General features: G+C 44.0%; 6 protein-coding genes across 6 annotated transcripts; 2 read left to right on the top strand and 4 right to left on the bottom strand.

Moving 5' to 3' along the window:
• Positions 1 to 819: 819 nt before the first annotated feature.
• LAJ45_04315 (uncharacterized protein) lies at positions 820 to 2,481 on the bottom strand (the record flags this gene model as incomplete). The annotated part of the gene is made up of 5 exons (XM_046113895.1): positions 820 to 1,139; positions 1,214 to 1,365; positions 1,511 to 1,841; positions 2,003 to 2,093; positions 2,281 to 2,481. 5 exons carry the CDS (start codon positions 2,479 to 2,481, stop codon positions 820 to 822), a joined length of 1,095 nt encoding a protein of 364 aa, XP_045972997.1.
• Positions 2,482 to 3,068: 587 nt separating this feature from the next.
• On the bottom strand, positions 3,069 to 6,386 carry LAJ45_04314 (uncharacterized protein; the record flags this gene model as incomplete). Its single annotated transcript, XM_046113894.1, has 11 exons — positions 3,069 to 3,247; positions 3,301 to 3,453; positions 3,508 to 3,897; positions 3,966 to 4,184; positions 4,240 to 4,690; positions 4,747 to 4,923; positions 4,977 to 5,323; positions 5,382 to 5,837; positions 5,976 to 6,084; positions 6,150 to 6,257; positions 6,372 to 6,386. 11 exons carry the CDS (start codon positions 6,384 to 6,386, stop codon positions 3,069 to 3,071), a joined length of 2,604 nt encoding a protein of 867 aa, XP_045972996.1.
• A 5,135-nt stretch (positions 6,387 to 11,521) lies between these two features.
• LAJ45_04313 (uncharacterized protein) lies at positions 11,522 to 12,595 on the bottom strand (the record flags this gene model as incomplete). The annotated part of the gene is made up of 5 exons (XM_046113893.1): positions 11,522 to 11,543; positions 11,600 to 11,876; positions 11,931 to 12,298; positions 12,375 to 12,472; positions 12,563 to 12,595. The coding sequence occupies 5 exons, from the start codon at positions 12,593 to 12,595 to the stop codon at positions 11,522 to 11,524; spliced, it is 798 nt and encodes a 265-aa protein (XP_045972995.1).
• A 2,067-nt stretch (positions 12,596 to 14,662) lies between these two features.
• LAJ45_04312 (uncharacterized protein) lies at positions 14,663 to 16,685 on the top strand (the record flags this gene model as incomplete). The annotated part of the gene is made up of 5 exons (XM_046113892.1): positions 14,663 to 14,947; positions 15,127 to 15,596; positions 15,851 to 15,968; positions 16,043 to 16,221; positions 16,289 to 16,685. The coding sequence occupies 5 exons, from the start codon at positions 14,663 to 14,665 to the stop codon at positions 16,683 to 16,685; spliced, it is 1,449 nt and encodes a 482-aa protein (XP_045972994.1).
• A 676-nt stretch (positions 16,686 to 17,361) lies between these two features.
• On the top strand, positions 17,362 to 18,506 carry LAJ45_04311 (uncharacterized protein; the record flags this gene model as incomplete). Its single annotated transcript, XM_046113891.1, has 4 exons — positions 17,362 to 17,392; positions 17,468 to 17,632; positions 17,723 to 18,350; positions 18,407 to 18,506. The coding sequence occupies 4 exons, from the start codon at positions 17,362 to 17,364 to the stop codon at positions 18,504 to 18,506; spliced, it is 924 nt and encodes a 307-aa protein (XP_045972993.1).
• Positions 18,507 to 18,700: 194 nt separating this feature from the next.
• Positions 18,701 to 19,802, bottom strand: LAJ45_04310 (uncharacterized protein; the record flags this gene model as incomplete). The annotated part of the gene is made up of 5 exons (XM_046113890.1): positions 18,701 to 18,731; positions 18,805 to 18,944; positions 18,993 to 19,567; positions 19,628 to 19,639; positions 19,709 to 19,802. The coding sequence occupies 5 exons, from the start codon at positions 19,800 to 19,802 to the stop codon at positions 18,701 to 18,703; spliced, it is 852 nt and encodes a 283-aa protein (XP_045972992.1).
• Positions 19,803 to 21,269: the final 1,467 nt, after the last annotated feature.

The raw sequence follows: 21,269 nt of genomic DNA, 5'->3' as shown, positions 1-21,269 counted from the left end.
CATGCGCGCAGTGTATGGTAAGGTTATTGTACCTACAAGTATGGGAAGAATCCTATTGGCCAAGTCAGCCACCTAAGCCCCTGTTTTTGGACCCCCTGTTTAATTCTAGAATACAATAATCCTACCCCACGTTGTATGATACCCGGCCGGTGTTTTAGAATTGAGCGGGCCGGTGTTATTATATTACACGCAGTCGATCCCATGGCCATTGCTATAATATTTTCTTGGCACCTTTTTTGGGGGGTTATATTACATGCAGATCTGTATTGTTTTTTCCATATCCTATTATAATAAACAAAAAAAATTTCTTCAATGCGCAAGACAACAAGTGCGAGTGATATTCTGTGAGTTTATTCCAAACACTGGACCATTCAAAAGGGAGAGGGGGGAGGGGGGCCTGTTCGTACGAATATGTTTGCTAGCTACTTAGTTTGTTCTATTTATTTAGTAACTAGGAAAAGTATATTGGGGCTGGCTCTTATCATGAAGGATGGATTTTTAACTACTTACCCTTTGCCTACATTTCATTACTGACAATTGCAACTCAAATAACGCTAGCACTCATATTTTCCGCTTGAGAAATTTTATCCTGAAAATAACCCGGACACAAGAAGAACCCAACTAAAAGAACGTGACGGGAAGAAAGAAAGAAAAAAAGAAAAAAGAAAAACGAATGCCTCCTCACGCCCGCCCTCTTCATAACCACCCCACCTACCCGCCCGCTCGCCCGCCCCCCTTTGCCAAACGAGTTATAACAAAGTCAAAAATCAAAAAAATCAAATAAAAATAAAAGTCCCTCCAACAAAAAACCAATCTTCCCTAATTCTTCATCAAGCCCCCAGCTGGTTTCCTCCAGAGTCCTATAGTCTTCTCCCCACTCTCCCTCTCCTTCTGGTTTTCGGGACTGATACTAAGGGCACCATCCATAACGCCGCCTTCCCTCAGCTTGTTGATGGCCCTTATTGTATCGATCGCTGCGTGGAGGGTTCTTCTGGCATTAAAGTTCTTCCTCACAACCGGGAGCAAATCTGCCGATTTTCCCAGGTGGTCCTCACTTAGGAACGGGTGCTCTAGCGCCTTATGTGCGGTCATCCGGTCCGTTGGATCAACAGTGAGGCATTTGCGAATAAAATCACGGGCTATTGCCATTTATTAATTATGGGGGGGAAAAAAAAGGGAGGGGTGGTAGTTGGTGTGTATGTATGGTATATACCTGTTTCTGAGACGTTTTCCCAATAGTCTTTTGGTTCAAACTTGTAATCTGCAGCAAGAATTGCTTGCATTTCTTCCACGTGAGAATCACGATCAAATGGAGTATACCCACAGAGCAAAAAGTATGTGATAACCCCGATTGCCCATACGTCACTAAACAAGAGGGTTGTGTATGATCAGTATGCGTAGATCCATACTCACGCGCAAAAAGGGAAGAAAAAGAAAGAAAAATACGCCATTGATTTGGGGGGGGGGGGGGGGGGCGCATTTCAGGACGGAGCTATTAAAAAGAACGTACACTGGCTTCCCGTGACCCGTCTTTTTGAAAATTTCGGGTGCCATATATCCTGGTGTCCCACAAGTGGTCGTGAGCACGTGGAATTGCTCCTCATCCATGATCCTCGAAAGACCAAAATCCGCAATCAATAGATCAGAGTTGTCTTCTGCAGTCCTGAAAAGAAGGTTTTCTGGCTTCAAGTCCCTATGTACAATCCCATGGTCATGGAGGTAGGCAACAGCCGATAGTGTTGCACGGATGATGTCAGAAGCATCGGATTCATAATAAAATCCCTTTCGACAAATTCTGTCGAAGAGCTCTCCTCCTAGTGCAAGATCGGTCACGAGATATACTGTTATTGTTGAGAACAGATAAGATATCAGTATTTACCAAACTTGAACTTTGATCTTGAGGTTCGGACACGAAATGGATTAGAGCGTTGGGCATGGTGACGACGCATAGGGTACCCTCTTTGATTCTCTATTGGGAAAAATAGAGTTAACGTTCACGTACAGTTATTCATAGTTTCGAAGTAGTCCACCAGAGTAAGAATATTCTGGTGGCCCATTGAGACCTTCTTTAAAACTGCAATTTCATTTCGCACCTAGGCTCATGATTCAAAATCAGCTGCTGAGCATTTCTTGATTCTACCTCTCTCCATTTGGATTCCTTCCTTCCTTCCTTCCTTCCTTCTTCCTTTCTTCCTTTTTTCTTGTTTTTCTCTTCTTTTTTTTACGGGATGTAACCTATTGTGTACCTGCTAAAATATTCCATGTACAGGTAAAACTTACCATGTGTTCCCTCCCTGCCATGAGTCTCTTATTGATGACCTTGGATGCATAATATCGGCCCGTGTCGATATGTACACACTCCTTGACAACACTGTAGCTGCCAGCGCCTAGTGTCTTGCCCGTCTTATACCTGCACGGTAGAATCTGAGGTTTCGTTGTGCTGTGTGGTGGTGGCTGAGGTGCTTCTGAGATGGTAGTCATTATCGCGATAAGCTCGGTTGTACGAGAGTTGTCGAGAGGAGATCCGTGTAACTGAGAGTTATGAACTCGTTTGGTGGGGGGGAGCGTTGAGATTGAGATAGTGTAAACAGCACGAAAGGTGATTCCAGATTTCTGGAGCGCAGAGGAAGTGGGAAAGGGGGAGGGGAGGGAGGGGATATTGCTTGTTATTCTTGAGGAGGACAAAGACGATGTCAGCACGCAGGGCTGGGGTAATAATAGGTATGTTGTAACTTGTAGTAGTACGCTCACTGGCAGGGCGCAGGGCAGAGAACGAGTAAGGGTGGGGCAACCAACCCGCTTCGGCTACGGCGATCGGCGCTTTTATTAATAGCCTCACATCATAACGTTACGCAGTGACAATTTCACATGGAACTAAGGAATAGTTGAATTTTTGACCTTTTACTGTATGCTATGCTGAGATATCCCAAACCCCAGGAAAATCCATCATGTGAGTACAGAAAAGAAAAGAGAACAAATATCCCCATGAAGAAAAAAGACCCCACTAAAATTTAACTAAGAAAAAAAAAAGACCTACACAGCTATCATATAACAATTCAAGATTTTCCTTACACGAACCACATGGCGTGTTTCAAACTATCGTGAAGGTTTCTGATATCTGGCACCTCAGTCGGGGGTAGATCCCTGGATCCAGAGGTCGATGTAGTTACAGTGTGGGTATCGTCGGTACCCTGCTCATGCGCGCGGGCACGAGTAGATGCCAAATGGGCGTAGTAAGCGGCCGGAACTGTAGTTATGAAGTTTAGTATATATATTGAGATAGACTCGACAAAAACTTACCTAGAGAGACAGCGTTTGTAGCACGACACCAAGTATAACAGGTATTGTATATTAATGCTTGAAACCTATCCACAGGCATCTTGTTCTCATCATGAATAACATGGTAATGTACAGGACGTGCAGTGCCTTGGATCGCGTTATGGGAAGCCAGATCTAAAATTTTATTAGTATACTTTTGAGGAGCCTCAGACAAGCGGAGAAACTTACAAAAATCATACTCAGTAGGATGAGTGATATCCCTTTCCACAATAGTCCCAGGAAAGCAATTGCCGTTCCTATCCTGGTTGGCCCTATCGACCGGGAAAAACCGTGAGTGGTGGCGCTTGCTGCAGATGGTTACAGTGATCTTGGGGTTGTAATTATTCTGCAGTACATGGCATGCTTCTCGCATATTTTCCAATTCCTGCTCGATTACGTGGGCGTATTGACCCTCACTAACTCCATCCCGGAAATAAAAAATACGTCCAGGAATTTTATTTGTGGCCGCCTTGAAAGCCCGAAGTAGAGTGCATACGAATTTTATCATATTCTTTGGGGTAATCACCTCGACCCCAGTCCCCTGGCTGTTAGCTATAGCGGCATAACGCGTGGCTTGGACTGCAAGACTTGAGCTTAGTAATAATTCATTTTTAAAGGTCATTTAACTGGAGTCAATAGGGACTCACGATCAATTGAGCCGACCATTGAAGCAAAGGAAGGTTTGCCCGTTCCCGGGGCAGCATGAGAAACATCGGCTCCAATCATGATAGATGCATCTTGGCCGAACAAAGGATGATCTTCCTTCTGGATATAGATGGTACTACCACCCATCTTGGCATTGATTTTCATTGCCACATTGGAACAATATTGGGGTTTCATGGCCTGTACGTGATTTCTTTGCAGACCTGTTCAAACCAATGTCAGCTGTGAGCTAAGAAGTATTTTTTTTTGAAACCTTACATTGAGATACAACTCCAATATTGAGATCGCAATACGCCTTTATATCATTGTATGGCTGTGGCGCCTTGCCCATCAGGACAAAAAACAATATTTGCGGCTTGGCGTTGACCTTATTACCGGCCTTTTTATAAAGCTCAAAAATATTTGTACCTGGAGCCTTCTTGGGGTCCGCGTACATAATGGGAGGGTCTTTGGTTTCGATAACACCACCATGAGTGTTGTAGGTTGAGATAAACTGACGGAAAAACATCTTGACAGTATTCTCATCAATACCATAATTACCCGTAGGAGGACCAAAGACCATGATACCCCAACTCTTGACAGGGTTTGAGATCTTGGCAAACTTTTTGCCCTGAAAATTCCATTTCCCATCAGGTGGCTGGATTTGTTGAGAGCCCTCTGACCCAATACCAAAGGAGAGTTTAGGCGTAGGCAGGATACGGGCTTTCGTCTATTATTATCGGTTAGTATAAATAAAGGCACCTACGAGATGCAGAACAAACGTACCTGGATCATTCTAGTAGAAATCTCCATCCCATATTGTATAAGGATAGGATCCTTTTTCCAATCCAGCTTCGCTACATTTTGACTAATTTCTCCAGCCCGAACTGAAGGCCGCTGAACAGTGAACTTAATCATGTCCGACGTTTGTCGATCGTCGAGTTTGAATGGATAACGTTGCCCCTTTGCCTTTGTCAGTACCAACTTTCTGAATTCGGTAGGGAGGAAAGGCATACTTCGACAATGAAACACAACTCCATCGGAAATACCTCGCCCTTCTTCCTAGTTTTTATAAGAGGGAGTCTGGGATACCTCAAGCGAATGTTGTACTGTTTCTCAAAGTAATCCTTTATACTGATTTCAGTAGTTGAAAATCCACCCTCATTGTTTGGACGTCTGAGTTCGAATTTATAATTGATGGCACTGTCTTCGAAACCATCGATTATATAGGTCCTTCTGGTCTCCTGATCTCGGGAACGATGCTTGCAGAAAAAGGCAATACGTCTCAGGCGCTTGAGGTCACGAAAAATAGCCCCCCTAGGACCTTGCTGATTAATCTTGTTTGCAAAATCATCCGCGCTCGCTGCAATATTCATGTCAGACAAAAAATCTCACAAGGAACTAGTATGTAATAAACTTACGTATACGCAAAAAACGGAGAGCTACATCTAAGACGCATCCTTGGGACCAGAAGACAGTCGTTGCTACATCAACGTTGACAGTCAAACGACCACCCTGAGTAGCACGGACGGACTGAAAAATCCCCTTCCAAGCCTCAACCCCACGCTCCAACTCGCGCGCCCCAGACTGTTGAAAAAAGGAGCGTCTAATAGCGATAAAGTTTTTTGCAGGCGTCTCGCGAAGGAGATGATCGAAAAAATTTATTCCCGCTAGGACATCATTATCCATCGCGTATGTGCCACTTACAAAAGCATCAAGCATTTGGAGTGGAACTGCTTTAGCTAATGTAATGACGACTTTATGCTTGTTTTCACGCTGGCCTCTGCGGGGCCTGGTATCGTCCGCATCCAAGTCAACGGTCAAAGTTATCCTTTTTCCAAATGGCAAAGGAATAATTGACCAAGCAAGTTTATTGCCTGAAAGAAATCGTTAGTAAACTCAAACGAAAAGATTGTAGAATGACCCTCAAAAATAGTAAAATGGGCAAATCGGAAGGAAGCAGAATTGGGAGCGAGAAAAAGTTAGAGGATGAAGAACTATGAGGAAGAACATACCATCAAATAAGACAGTTGCTCTTGCCGGACCAAAAGTTGATTGAACGGCTTCGGAATACCAGACCTTTTTGATCAGGGCTCGCCTTTCATCCCCTTTGCCAATAGTAACCTAGATGGGGACAAAAAGGTGATTAGAGAGCCCATGAAGGGAAGGAACAAGGGGAGATCTCTTACATCATATTGTTGAATAGCCTTCGTAGGAAACTTTGTGACCTCGTAAGAATTGACGGAAACGTTGATCTGTCTACCTCTCGTACCGAAAGATGGTCTCTTTGGGAGAATCTATGATAGTATTGTTAGCACAAAACACATCGTGGTGATGACTAGAATGTAGGGAGTATGATGAGGCCCTAAAAGAATTTCTATCTCTAGGTAACGGGGAAGTGTAAAACTTACTAGACCTTCCGCCATAGTTTCGTTTTATCTGTTTAAGAAACAGATCGAATGGATGTGGTAGTTGTGGTTGTTGGTGGTGGTGAGGATGTATGGAGATGGATGGATATTGATGGGGGGATTGGAGGGATGAGAGGAGGAAAATAGGGGAGGGAGAGTCTACAGAGAGAGAGAGAGAGGGAGAGGGAGAGGGGCGGAGAAAATAAGAGGGGGGGAGGGGTAGATTGGATTTTGTAAAGATGGCAGTGAAGTGTTTGCTAGGGGATTTGTTAAGAAACTATTTCCAGGAAGTTTGACGCTACTGGAAAAGTTTCGAAGAGTGGTGGTTGAGAACGGGAATGACGGTGGAGATAGGGAAGAGGATTGGGTATTTATAGTAAAAGTGAATGGAAGTAGCGGGCAGAGGAAGCGGACATAGAAAGTACTACAATTGCCCGCTACAACATATGTGTACTACAATTCACTTGATAGACCAGAAGGGAGGCCTGAAGCACGGGCCCGAAGGCTTGGTCGGTTGATGTCTCGCTTGTGTCGCGAATCTGCAGCTTTACTCTTAAAGATTAGCAGCCGCGGGGTGGGGAGACGCGTTGATCGCAACAATGCGGGGCTCATCCACGTTAAAAGTGACATCAAGTGCAGCAACTGTTAGATCAGGGGCGGATAACCCCGCTGTTCCCGGTGCTGCTTCAGGCATCCAGCCAAGACAATTGGATCAACGCTCTCGCACGTGCTCATCACGCGACGCGGTAATACTTTATTGCTAGTGTAACTTTATTTAGTCAGGCAACCAACGGGTAGAGCCAAATGGCAATTCCTTGTTCAAGTTGTTTATCCATATGTATATTTACCTTCATGCACGCAGGCACGATATACTATCTACACGTATGTCGGTAGTACTACTCGTATCTTCCTGACGTTTTTGAACTGGGCCACTATTGCATACACCAAAAATCATGAGCTTGGCGTATCTTTGTATGGTATGCAATATTGGTCGCGTCCACAAACGTCAGGAAAATACGAGTATGGTGCAAGTATGTATATACATTAGTGCCCCGTAACGAACTCAGCACTCGAGTCAAAAACAGCGTCACGAGCTCAGCCTGTCATAAACAGCAGTTTTTAACTGTCGGATGTCATGAACTAACCTTGATTTCCACTCCAAATTTACCCCAAGATTACCCTAATCCACCCCAAATTTCATTTTCTAATCCGATTTTACACCTCGAATTACCCTAACCTGTAGTTCATAACCATAACACCCAGCTTTCCTCAACCCAGTCTTTAACCAATTTAAAACCGTCTGTTGGTAACTCAGTTTGAAACTCCCGAGTTCGTCACGGGCCCCTAATATACATACGGGGGGCGAGTCTGGTGAAAATTCTGCTCACCCAAAAAAAAAAAACAGATCCTGTTTCTCCTTTGTTAAATAATAGATCTCCCATACAAATTTAATTCCTCTATTATAGGGTGGGCAGCACCGCCAGATTAAGGGATAGGGCGTGTGTGATTTAACACCTTATTCAAGTCGTTCCTTGTTTGTATGATCAGTGCAGGTTTGTTCACCAAAAAAAAAAAATGGAATTCGCGGTCGTGGTCGCTTAGGCGGCCGGCCTGATTTCATGATCATGGTAGATACTGCACTAGCTGTAACCTTCACAGTAATTCAGCTGATCATGTTTGGACGTTGATCCCAATTGACCGTTTTGCCAAACAGGATTCCGTCATGATATATATCCAGCTAGAATCTTTCTCCCTTCATCATGATCAGTGTGGTAGCACTTGGCTGCCTGATTCTATCCCTTCGTTCGCCAGAGCAAAATCGGAGACATATTAGGCCCGCGACGGCGTGGTGATATTCAAAAACTCTAGCTACCTACAGACTGTGGAGACACCTGAGAAAGGTACAGGAGGGGTCACAAAAGGTGACTTTTACAGCAAAAGGCTCACATAATGAGGATTAGGTTTATTACCGAGTAAAAGCTGCCCATTAGCGACTGGTCGTGAAAACACACGAAGAGATATGATACCGTATTAATTCGAATGAACGACCGGTCACACAAGAGGTCAAAGTTGCCTTTTCAAGCTAGTATGAGGGAAGATTAGGGGGTGTATTCAAGACAAATAACCAAATACGGGAATTTCAACGTCTTGTGTGACCGGCCGTCTATTCGAATTAATGCGGTACTAAATGCCAAGACACGAGTGAGATATTGTGATCGCAATCATGCGTACCGAATATATAAAGGTTGTATGGCTCAAAGAGCCGGTAGGCCACCAACCATATACCGTAGATAAGGATGTATGTAGTTTTAAATCTTTGCTTTGTTGGTCGAGCGCTGTCGTAACGTTCGTCCATGATGTCGAGTAGCAGATCAGCAAGTCATGACTTTGACTTTTAATCAAACTTAAGTACTTAGATACGGTAGCTCGTATATATATACATGTGTTATTTCACACGCCTCTTTCTATTGGCTCCCTAGTTATTTCATTTATCATGTATCAATGAATAGACTTTTCACTTTGTCATATTATATAACTACATCTACATATATCTCTTATAATTAGACCGTCAGTCCAATTAATCCCAATGTGTTACAGAGCCCATGTGGCTAATGTGCTCTGATGAAAACTATGTCCACTCTCTCATTGATTAGATAGAGAGCTCTATCGCCGCAATGATAAAATGAGCAGCTAGTATCAAAGTTCATCAGAGTACATTAGACTGACCACCTAGGGATAATAGATTATTGTTGGAATTATCATTCATCGTATGCCACTCCTTTGATATTATCCTCAGCCGGAAATATCACGCTTACATGATCCTGTGAGAAGCATTATATAGCGGTATGTAGTACTGGCGACAATCTAAGTATCCGATCGCGAGCGTCAATATGTTTCTCATACTTGTATGGCCGCTGCCTATGAGTAGCAGCTTTTTTGAATTGTAGCAGCTTTAGGGCGCGCGGCACTGAGAATACTATATCCGTATATATACGTATATGACGCATGTTTATATATATATATATATATATATACATGTAGTCATAACACATATAGATCACTTCACAGTACTGACATGATAACGCCTGCTTGGGGTTTTGGTTGAATCTGTGATCATTATAATTATAAATTCTAATAAAGGTGGTGAGCTTAATTAAGAGTATCATCATTATATATATATTATCATCATTTACGGTCATCATTGATATTTACGTTGTTAATATATACCATACCTGACTGTTCACAAGAGCTAGTCGATTCTAACCGCAAACAATTCTGTTAAAACCCGCACAGTTATGTATTTGCAAGACACCGGGGCTGATATATATGGGTTTTAGAGATTTCGAGGGTGCCATAGGGGTCCCAATACCATATTGTAGTCTATACTATAGTTGTGAAGATTAGAGTACTAGTTTAACTTTAAAAAGTGATGTAGAGAACTAGACGTTAGTACTTGGTAATTGAATACTAAGCCAATCATGAACCAGGTACGTAATATGTGTTTTTAGTAAATCTCTGATTTTATAGTATAATATCAACAAATTGGGTCTAAAGTAATATATAGTACAGGTAATTAAAGTCTATCTATAATGTTTAACATGAACCTATTCACGACAGGCTTAAGAAATAGGCTCGATTCGTCTCGTTTCATGACTATGAGCTGCTAGTCTGAAAGCTTGCGTAGGAACCTGATTTTGGAATCACTTTAAATTTCAATGTGGCGTTGGTATTGATTATATATTATATTGTAAGCAACCCGAGTAAACAACCCAAGCTTTTGAGTTTCGCACCGCAGTGTACTAACCGAAACGGGCCTAAAAAACTCAAGAAACCTTACACTCCGTTCGGTAAAATTGAAACTTGAAAAGATTGTAACCAAATATGTGATTTTTATGATCTATTCACAAGTTGGGACGTTGGGGTGTACTTGGTGGGCTGAGCCGCTAATTCTAGTGGTGCTATTAATTCAAATATTTAGGTTGGAGCAGGATATTTTTATCGCGATATTGGGCAGCAGATTGAGAAAATTGACATTTTGTGGTTTCCAGAACACTACCACTAGAAAAAACATTGCATATTTTCTCAATATCACACAGAGGTGTTGCCAAATTACGGAGTGTAAGAGATTTGAGCCTTTGCGAAAAGACTCCGGCTCATTTTTCTGGTAACCTGATTGGTGCAGATTCCCCAATCGGCCAATCAGGTAGTTAGGATTTTGGGTTGAAGTCTTTTCCCAATTGAGGAGCTCAATTATATACATCTGGACTCTTTCACTAGGGGTATGGTAAGCACGGGGGTATGCTCACGCAATCTCAAATATACTCTACGCCGAGGTACTGGTAAATGATACGCAGAGCTAAGGGCCGCCGATCGGCTGTTTTTTTTTTTTTTTTTTTTTTTTTTTTTTTTGGGGGGGGGGTTCCATTGAGGGTCTTGGAATTAACCATAGATCTGTATTATTGACTATAAACCCGTGATAGAAGGCGTCTACATTGCAGTCTCCAATTTTCAGAGGTAGTTAGACAGCCTATTCGTTAGTAGATTTGTTTGTTGACCAATACATACATGTAGTACCTAGATCATGATCTGGTGATCATGGGTGCGAATGGGAAGGAAAATATATCCCGTCTATCCGCGGCCGGATGCATGGATTGCACGTAGCAAGGCCCAGCTGTCTTATATGAAATTATGAGGCTGAGGACTACATGTATATGTATGTACATTTTTGGGACGGCCGGCTTGGGCCTCTTCAATTGATCGATTCTCTTAGGTGACGATCAATTAATGAAATGTATCCACTATAGCTACATGTATATTAGCATAAACTTTAGCAACAAGTGACAAGTGTACTATCGGTGAAAGTGAGTTCGAATCCTACTGCATTCTACAACAAGTTGAATCAGTTATAGCTGTATTCTATGACGCGGATAGACTCATTTAATACTTGTCTTAAATATATAAAGCACATTTTAGAAAAATTCAAAGAAACAACCATGATGAAAAGAAAGAGAAAAAATAAGAACGCCAGCCCAATCCATTCTCAGCCCTTTTATAACCTACAGCAAAAGGGTGAAATATATATACACCTATAGCGCAAAACCCATAAATCTAGAGTGATGAAGATTATTTTCTCTCGATAATATCTAATATTTCTAAAACCTGTAACGTCCCATACTTTTTTTTTAAATTATAAGCTAAGGAAAATTGGATGGAGGTCGTGAATTACTCACCAATAATTCTGTCCTTCGGAGGTTGACGTAAGACCGTTTAAATCAATAAATACTTCCATATCACTGTTGTAGTAGTGGGGTATTAGTTGACCCGGAGTGTATGTAGTACCGGCAGTGGAACGTGCTGAGTTGTATTCACCAAGTGTTGAAGGTGACGGCGGAAGTATACTGGTGCCGATTGTTTCATTTGGTATTTGTAATTCCTGACTGAGATGTTGATAGTATGGGGGGTCATCAGCGGCATTGGGTCGACTTGTCAAGTTGTAATCGGAAGTTCCTGGTACTGTTAAAGGAGGTGTTATAGTAGAACTCATAACTTGGTGGTAATAACCTTCCGGTCCCCGTGGTCGTATATGATTTTGGTTCCATTGTGGTTGCTGAGATCTTGAATGTCCCTGATGTTGAGAAAACATATCCCAGCAGTCGCTCGTGGGTTCAGGTGAACCAGTAGCAGAAGTCGTCAATTCCTCGTCGTCATGGCAATATCCGTGTTCCAGTCCATCATCTCCATCCTCAAGATCACTGTCCGTAAGGGTTGTATTGATTCCTATCTCCTTCAATATCTGATTGGCGAGCTTGCCACTGGCCAGACCAGTTATAGCTTGGGTTTTTGGAAGAGGAAGATTCTTTCTGAGACGATTCAATTCAATCAATCCTCCTATAAGAACTTGACATTTGCTCTCCAATATCTCGACGTAACTAATAATGTTGTTGTGTCAACTTCGAGCCAATTCTGTGCTTTTTGTTCTCGGGGGAAGGAGGGGTGTAGGCATACCCGTCGGGATAAACTCTGCCCTTCGGCCGTTTACGTTCCGTGAAAGTGCAAACCTGATCCGCCTGGTTGCATCGGCGGCATGGATTGCTACCGTCGCACTGGAATAATCTCAAATTAGATCACGAACACAAAAATTCCAAGGAGATATGGCACTTCAATGTTTCATTGAGCAATATTAACAGACATACGGGATTCATACCTTGCTTTTCTTCAAGCGGCATCGGTCACAAGCTTTGCCAACCCTTTTCCGATGGCTATTGCCGTTGCGGGGGGATGTACCGTCAAGTTGGTCAGGAGAATGTGGAGAGTAGTAACTGGGACTCCCTAAAGAACTCATCGTTTTTGGGATCTTACTATCTAGTGAGACGATGTAAAGATATGTGTGAGTAGCTAGGGGTGAAGACAGATTTACAAAGGAAGGGAGGGATGTGAGGCAAAAGAAATCAAGAGAGAGGAGGCTCTGCTCTATATATTATGTTGATCTTGCTCTATAGCTAGCTGTACAGAGCCTCGGGTGAGCTGAGGCTTGGGTTTATATTATATACATGTTCGACCATAAAGCCTATTCACTCCCAAGGGACGTCATCCTGTGGCACAAGCAACTGGCTGTTTAGTTCTTTTCTAGTGGATTAGCATTGTCATTCGGACTTTAGCACGCAGTAGGAAACGGCTCGGATTGCAAAGTAATCACTATAGCAAAAGAAATATGCTCGAAGATGGACCTCAGAAAGCACCTAGAAGAACAAACCCCTGCTCAAACCCAATCTCTCAAATTGTATTCTAAATATGATCATGACATCCTTTGATCCCCTCATTTCTCTTGATTGGGGCTGGTTATTGGTAATTTATCACGAAGAGCATTGCTTGTGGAGATAAAACTAACGCCAACATTGCATTATTGACCTTCCTAATAGGATCAATTCAAAGCTTGTCCCAACAGGCCGAAAATAAAGTGACCCTCTGAGCTAGTTGAGTGTTCCCCATCTCAGACTTCAGCCATGCATGCCCAAAATGGGTTAGCCTGAGTACTGAGGCAATGCATTCCGTGATTTTGAACAGCGCTCGGCGTATTCCAGAAGACAGATCTTAACTCAAATTCCGTCTGTTATGGCTCCATCGAGAGAACCGCGGGATTTTCATCAAAGAGGTGTTGAGGCTGTCTTATTCCCATGTGGTACAGCTCGCAACATCGACCAATCCTAAACGACTTACCAAGAAGCAATCCGGCTTACGCGGTGCATACACCATAGATTGTGTGTGCTTACTTGCTTCAAAACCCCCTGCTGTAAGCGCAGACCCCACCACTAGCATCCAATGCAAGAAGGAGTACTGCACGCACAGCAGTAGGTTGAAACATGGGAGGGAGGATCGAGCAAAAGGTTTCTCGGAATTCATATAACCAATCGGGTGTAACATATGATGCTGCTACTTACTGCACAAGAATAGTACCCGCTCGTGGGGGAGGGCCAGCCTAATTTCGCAATCGATGCTAAGCCCCTCAAACAAATATATCTACTCGTTGATGATGACACACGCACTGCCAGTGAAGGAGGAAAACCCGCCGCACATAATTAGTAAACTAAGACTACGAGTGGCCGACTACATGTAAGCATGCAGTTAGAACACAATGTCATAGAGTTGTCCTTACATACTCACTATTGGCATTGGGAGCTCTATACAAGCCGAGACATACATGTCTTTTATCCCTTCCTTATAATTAACATCCGTGTAAATGTAGGTACACGGTATTTTACTTTACAGCCCTTATGAGGTGCCGGGGGTATAGTTGGGAGAGGCGTAGAGTTTCGAGGTACCGTAGCTCAGTAAGGGTACTGCACCGGTTGCCACTGTTGCTTGTCACCCCACACCAACGCTAGACCATCTCGCTCTTTCCCTTCCCTTCCCCGCCCACTTTCAAGTTACACCTCTCCCGCTCGATCATCTCTTCGTCCCATCTAATACTTGGAAAGAAAAAAAGTGTCTAGAGAAGGGCGAAAGGGTACACAGAAGAAACATAGACAAAACTGAGAGAAGGCCTGCAAGATACCGATTGAGACGAGCAGAGAGGTATAGCTTTGAACAGAGCATAAAAAACTCCAAAAGAGGGGAAGTTACATTAATTGCCCACGTATCGGTCTCAAAGCTCACATCGCCGTTGACCTCCGAGCTTCTCCCCCACCAAAGAAGGGACCAGTATCTTCGCCTCTGCAACCCATAATTCCACTCTTCCAAGCATATCTCCAACAATAAGCTATTCTTCAACGGCCGATTCAAATAATTTGAAAGTAATGTCTGATCTACCACCGTATTCACCGCCCACGGGCAGTCTCAACACACGAGCAAGTATCGGAAGTCTTCGCGGTGCTCCTCACCCACCGTCCCCGAGATCTCCGTCTCGTCATCCTTCAGTCTCACAGCACTCGATGGCCGACATCCTATCTAGTCCTCCCCAACCGAAACAAGAAGGTGGGGCGGTCTTGCGAGATTGGAGGAGTGTAAAAGTCGGAGAATTACTCAGCCAGAAGGAGCTCCGTTTTGTTGATCTTGAGACTCCCGTTGAATCTGCATGTCAGGTATGTCCTAATTTCCTCAATCCCTTTTGGTGCTACTCGTATCCGGGGGGAGGTCGGGACGGCCCATATATAAACCTTCACCAACGGGTTATTTCCGGTTGGGTAGCCTTCGAGAAGAAATTATGCTTCTTCTATGCATGAACTCCATTATCTAACTGCTGGCATGAGGCTACTTTAAGATGCTTATCGACTATGAGCTTTCATCTATCCCAATACGCTCATCTCCTACTGAGCAGTCTGTCTGCGGAACCTTTGATTACAGCGATCTATGCGCCTTTCTTCTCCTAATTATGGGTCTCTACCAACCCGAAGAAGACGAGGACATGTCCTCATTCGAAGAACTAGCAAAAAAAGCTCGCGCGGGATCAGCTATCCCGGTCAAGCTCGTCAAAGATCTTGGGAAAAAAGACCCGTTTATCACAGTATCCGAGACCGAAGGACTTTCTAAAGTGGTGGAAATATTTGGAAGTGGGGTTCATCGAATAGCTGTGGTTCGCGAGGGGACTGACCAGGTCATCGGAATGCTTAGCCAGTTGCGCCTTGTCTCATTCTTTTGGGAGAATGGACGGAGTTTTCCAGAAATTGATCAACTCTATCCCCGGAATCTTCGTGAGTTAAATATGGGTTCTGCCGATGTCATCTCCATAAAGTAAGATATCTCCCTGAAAGCACAAAAGGCTCCTTGCTGGGCTTTCACATGATGCATTGATGTAGTAGACCGGGTTGCCCAGTAGAGTATTCGGTGCGTTGGAAGATACGTACTTAGACATCCGTTAAGCAAGGGCCATTTTGTGTTTGCTTGATAAATGGAGAATTAGAAGCACATATTTGGAGTTACTGCGGCTATACCGGTCTATGCGTCCTGCGGGCCACATTTAGGCGATGATTACTGACGTATTATAGTGGTGACAAAAGAGTCCTTGATGCACTGGAGCTAATGAACTCTGAGGGAGTCTCATCATTGGCTGTTATCGACAACCAGCACAATGTCATTGGGAATATTTCCACCTTGGATGTTAAGGTACGTTAAACAACACTCATGATAGGCATTCCCTATCTCAAAGCAAAGCACTGACATTTCATTATATGATATAGTATTTAACTAGGTCCAGTTCCATGCCCTTGCTAAAATCTTCATGCCTTCATTTCCTTTCGGTCATCTTGACAGACAGGGGTTTGAACGATGGCAAAGATTCATATCCAGTTTTCCACGTGAATTCACAGTCATCCCTTGCCCATACTGTCGCAAAACTCGTGGCTACACAGGCACATAGGTATATGATTTTATTAGATGCTTATCCTTCTTTTTTTGTTCATCACTTACGATATGTATCTTCACAGGATGTGGGTGGTCGATTCTCCTAGCCCTGCATCAACGGCTCCGCCAACCCCTACAATCTCTCATGCTGTCGCCGTCCCTCCGCCGTCTTTGATGAGCCCTAATCTTCCATCTTCATCGTTCCCATTATCTGGACCATCGACGATCAACGCTGGCTCGATCCCTGGAGCACATCTCAGCGGGCGTCTTATTGGTGTGGTATCACTCACGGATATTCTCAACCTATTTGCAAGAAGCTCAGGATTAACCCCGGTTGATCCAAACGAGGCAAGAAGACAGAGACGTAGAAGTTCATCAAGCTCTATGAGGGCATCCTTTGATCAGAGCAGCAGAAGTTCTATTGATTTGCGTGAACTACGCGAGCAAGCAAGCAGGTCTTCTTTTGAGATTCGTAGATGAAACTAGCCGCGGCGTGGGAGGAAGGAACTGTGGGCATTATTTCGTCCAACCTCTCCTTACTTTTCTCCATTCCTTCTGAAAGTTGCTAAGTACTTGTATCATAAGTAGAGTAGGCCAGTTCCCCTTATTTTAAGCCCCGGTGGTGTAGTTGGAATTATTTCTTAGGGAGGAGATCATTTGGTGTGTCGTGAAATGGAATGATAGGTTTTTTTTTTATCTGGTGGCTGGCCAGGCTTTGCTGAAATTTAACATCAAATCTTTTATTCTGTATGGGAGTTCGAGATATCCTGCGAGTGTATCATACGCTATGCCCCGGCCTCATCCACTACTAGTACTAACAGTAGCCTATTAGCTCAGATGGTGGCGGCTAAAGCCTATACATGTACAATGGCTATGTAAGTACATGTACTCTAGTAGGTACATGCAGGTACATGTAGCTATGGCATGAGTCCTCAGAGTAAAAATATCGGTCTTATGTCATCTAATGTACGAAGGAGATAATTATTCAGGAACCAAGGGCCGTGTTCTTGCACATACGGAAAGAGCCTAATTGATGGTGCCACTAGTGCAACACAAATAATTTGCTTAGCGGCCGCGACCCTTGTCGCTAGAATCGCGACGTCCAACGTCCCTCCCCGCAAAAACTACACCTCGTCCCATCACGAGAAATCTAGCCATGATTGTCAGGAGTTCGCTATTACGGGAAAGTCAGTATTCACCTCATTTGGGAGATGTAGGAGAAGTAGGTACCTGACCAGGTCGCTGACGATGAGCGGATACAGGCCGACTGGCATTTCAATCGGTTTCGAATACTTCGAGGATAGTGTGGGGCAGGAGCCTGGCCACTCTGGGACAGAACGATCAATCTCATGGAGCCCAGGCAGTTCAGAAGGGCCCAGAGCAGGCTTTTACTACTGCCGAAGCATATATCAATTCTAGGAATTTCAGTATGATCTTTCCGCTCCTCGTTACCTCGGCTTTGCGCGTTGAAGCTTCTTAAAACTTTTTTTTGAGGGAGATCACTAATCTCGGTATAGAAAACACTACCGGAAGATTGGGAACTAAAGTGTCTCCTCATTACCAACCCCATGTGCTTGTCAACCACCCGCCCAGTCCCAAAGATATAACCCTCGAGCTCCTTCTCGCATCTGGTGCTCATCTCGGCCATCTCACCTCTCTTTGGAACCCCGGTAACGCACGCTACATCTACGGTGTTCGTGATGGAATTCACATTATCTCGCTTGAGGTTATCGCTGCACACCTTCGTCGTGCGGCCAAGGTTGTCGAGGGTGTAGCCCGTAAAGGTGGTGTTATTCTCTTTCTTGGTACCCGTGAAGGTCAAGCCCGCTGTGTCGTCCAGGCTGCAAAATTGGCCGGCGGATACCATGTTTTCGACTGGTGGGTTCCAGGAACAATCACGAATTCCCAGAAAATTCTCGAATGGGGAACCGTCGTAGAGAAGGACATGAGAGATCGTGTAGTGTCAGAGAAGCCAATTGAGGGAGCAAACCCTATTACTCCAGATCTGGTTGTTTGCTTTTCGCCCCTAGAAAATAAGGTAGCCTTACATGAGTGTGCGCTGGCTGGAGTGCCCACCATTGCGATCATTGACACCGATGTTGATCCTACGAGGGTTACTTACCCTATTCCGTGTAATGATGACAGGTTTGTTTCTTTACCATCCATGTTGGTCTTATTTTTTTTACTAATTCTCCTTAAAGCTTGAGAGCTGTACAACTCGTTGCTGGAATTCTCGGTAGAGCAGGAGAAACCGGACGAAACGCAAGGATCAGGGATGCGGAAATGCAGACTTCAAATTAAATCTTTACATGTAATAAGGCTACAGACAGAAAAGATAGAATGATAAATGTAAATATTTGTTTTGACCTTATGTACAACTGTGTCTATAGAGATTGAACCTTACGGTTCCGTGGAAAGCATTGTTACCAGCTAGTGGGTATCAATATGTTAGCTCAGGCTGTTCTCCCTTCACGCCAAGAATTGAGTTTTCATGTCTATTTGATGGCTCTCATTGTCATTTCAACCCTATAAATCCAGATTAGTTGGTGATACCAGTCAGGTGGAAAGTAAAGAGGACGGGGTGAGAAAAACAACGTACACAAAGAAAGTCCCTGCAGACACCGGCATAGCTCTTAGGCAAGTCGGTCCCAATCCTTTCCAAAAACCCCTCATTCCCTCCTTCTGCCACACCTTCCTGAAGCAATCTGTCATGCTCTTATAGATTTTGTCGTCGCCCAACTTATCTGTCTGCATTTTGCTCTTAACCACATCGAGGGGATAGCTCACCAGCCAAAGCGCCTCTCCAGCAAGCCCACCATACAGTGCAATCTTCCACGCCGGGATGTCCTCACGGCTGACCTTCCTTGATTCCATATTCATCAAGTACTCGAACGTCAAAAACCAAACACCGTATGCCTGGGCCTCCCTAAGGATTGTGACCATCTCCCCTCTGTAAAGCCCGTGCCTGATGCCCCCAGTAGCAACAAGCTTCTTGATACAGTCCAGTGGGCCATTATAAAGCCTTGCATCACCATGTGGCTGAGTCTGAAGACGGATCCTCACATGTTCAATGGGACCCGAGATGACAGAATTGGCAAGACCTGCAGCTGCACCGGCAAGGTAGTACTGGCCGTATGTGAGTTCCTTGCGTTGTGGGTGCTTCACGGCATTATACTCGGCAATGCGGCGACGAGCTTCGTGAAATGCACCGAATTGGATTGACACGCAAGCACCAATACCGACGAGTGGAGTCAATGTTCCCTTGTAAAAAGCGAGGGCGCCTTCGTTTTTGTAAATTTGGGCAGCAGCATCAAGTGCATTAGAGTATTGACTGGTGGTTTGAAGGCGCACTTTGACAATATCTACAGGGAATGTGAGTCAGTAACTCTTTACTAACTGATATCTGGGGGAAAAGTCCGCACCGAACGGCTGGCCTGTAAATTCGCAAATTAGCAATCGATTGAGCTTAGCTTCCACCAAAACCTATAAATGTATGTACATACCGATCAACACCTGCGCGATACCACCAACAGCGCCGGCAAAAAGATCCTTCAAAGACCTCACAAGGCTTCCTTCGTCTTTTTCTTGAACCTCCATGGTTTACCGTACCGTAGAAAGAAAGGAAGAGGCCAAAAGCGGTAGGGAACGAGGGAATGCAACACGCACAGAGCTTGTTGGTGGTGTCGGAGCGCACAACCTCTAGCACACATGGTTTCACCCCAGGGCCCAGGATGAGGTAATCGGGTCAACCCCGCCATCGCGTGCTTACTGCTCACCGGAATTGCGCTAGCTGCGCTTAGACGTTTAATTGCTAGTATTTGCTACACAGCTTGAATGTCAGGACCTTATAATTCGGCAGCTCGGCAGCAACCAAAAGTTTGATTTACATTAATGCTCTTCACGAACCAATAGCGTTGTAGGTTAGTCTTTTTCCGCTGATAATTATAATCATCTACTCAAACAGGAGCCAGTAGCCATGTGTTCGAGTGAGGGAGGATGTCTAACTTGAGGTGCAAGCGAGTACGTATACATGCATCCTCTGTCTCCACATTACAAACGTCTAAATAACCAATACCACTTGTAGAACTATTTAGCCGGATAAAGGGAGGACTTTCTTTACTCTCCAAATCTTCAAGTCGTGGTATGATGATGACTTAATTATTACCGAATATTTACTATGTATGCTACTATACTAAGCACAAGTAGGTACTTGGTCCTGGAGTAAATATCATGCAGGCACTCTGGGCAGAACGTTGGAATCTCTTTACAATGCTAAAATCTTTGGCAATGCCATAGAACTCCGGTAACACCGGGTCTAGAGAGATAAGGCGGTATTCTAGTACTGATGGGGTATCAGTTTTACCCACATATCTATTGTTAATTGTAATTGTATCCACTCGTTAAAACTTGTCACTTTTTGCTGACTAGGCGGTAAATGGAGGATATGCCTTGTGAAAGTTATATATATTTAATATATATTGCCATTCCTTCACCGAATAGTCGAGAACAGAATAGCTCAGTTTGATAGAAGCCATACATATACTTGTGTGCAATGTACGAGCTTCTTCGCACTGTCGGACGCAGCGAGTGATGGTGGCGGTAGACACGGGTATCTAGTCGTATTTCAAGACATTGGCTATGGGTAATAGAACACCCATGTCTTGTAATTTCTACACGGATAGACGCTCATTTGACATGTTCACCTAGCAACCTCCAATCCACGATCAAGCTATAGACGAGACTGTGTAACCAGTGAGGATTAATAATATCCCTTTTTGGCAGAAGTTGGGTTTATTGAACGATCAACGCAATCCCTCCAGATATGCATATTAGCATTATAGCCCCTTTGTATGCCTTATGAGGTTTATTTTTCGCTGGCGGCCGAGATTGGAGACTCTACATTTTAGACAGTGATTCGTTTCCGGAAACTTTATGAGAAATCGCATGCTTTCATGATTAGTAGCGCTTTGCGTGGTGATAAAGGAAAATTTCCCCGGGAAAGACCCTCGTTATATCGACTTTTCGGCAATGTATACGGATCTAAAGAGCCGGCCAAACCCTTAG

This window comes from Morchella importuna (genome assembly GCF_003444635.1).
Source record: "Morchella importuna strain M04M26 chromosome Unknown Morimp01GS010, whole genome shotgun sequence".
Classification (NCBI taxonomy): domain Eukaryota; kingdom Fungi; phylum Ascomycota; class Pezizomycetes; order Pezizales; family Morchellaceae; genus Morchella; species Morchella importuna.
Note: the sequence above shows the minus strand (reverse complement) of the source record. Positions and strands in the feature narration are given on the sequence as shown.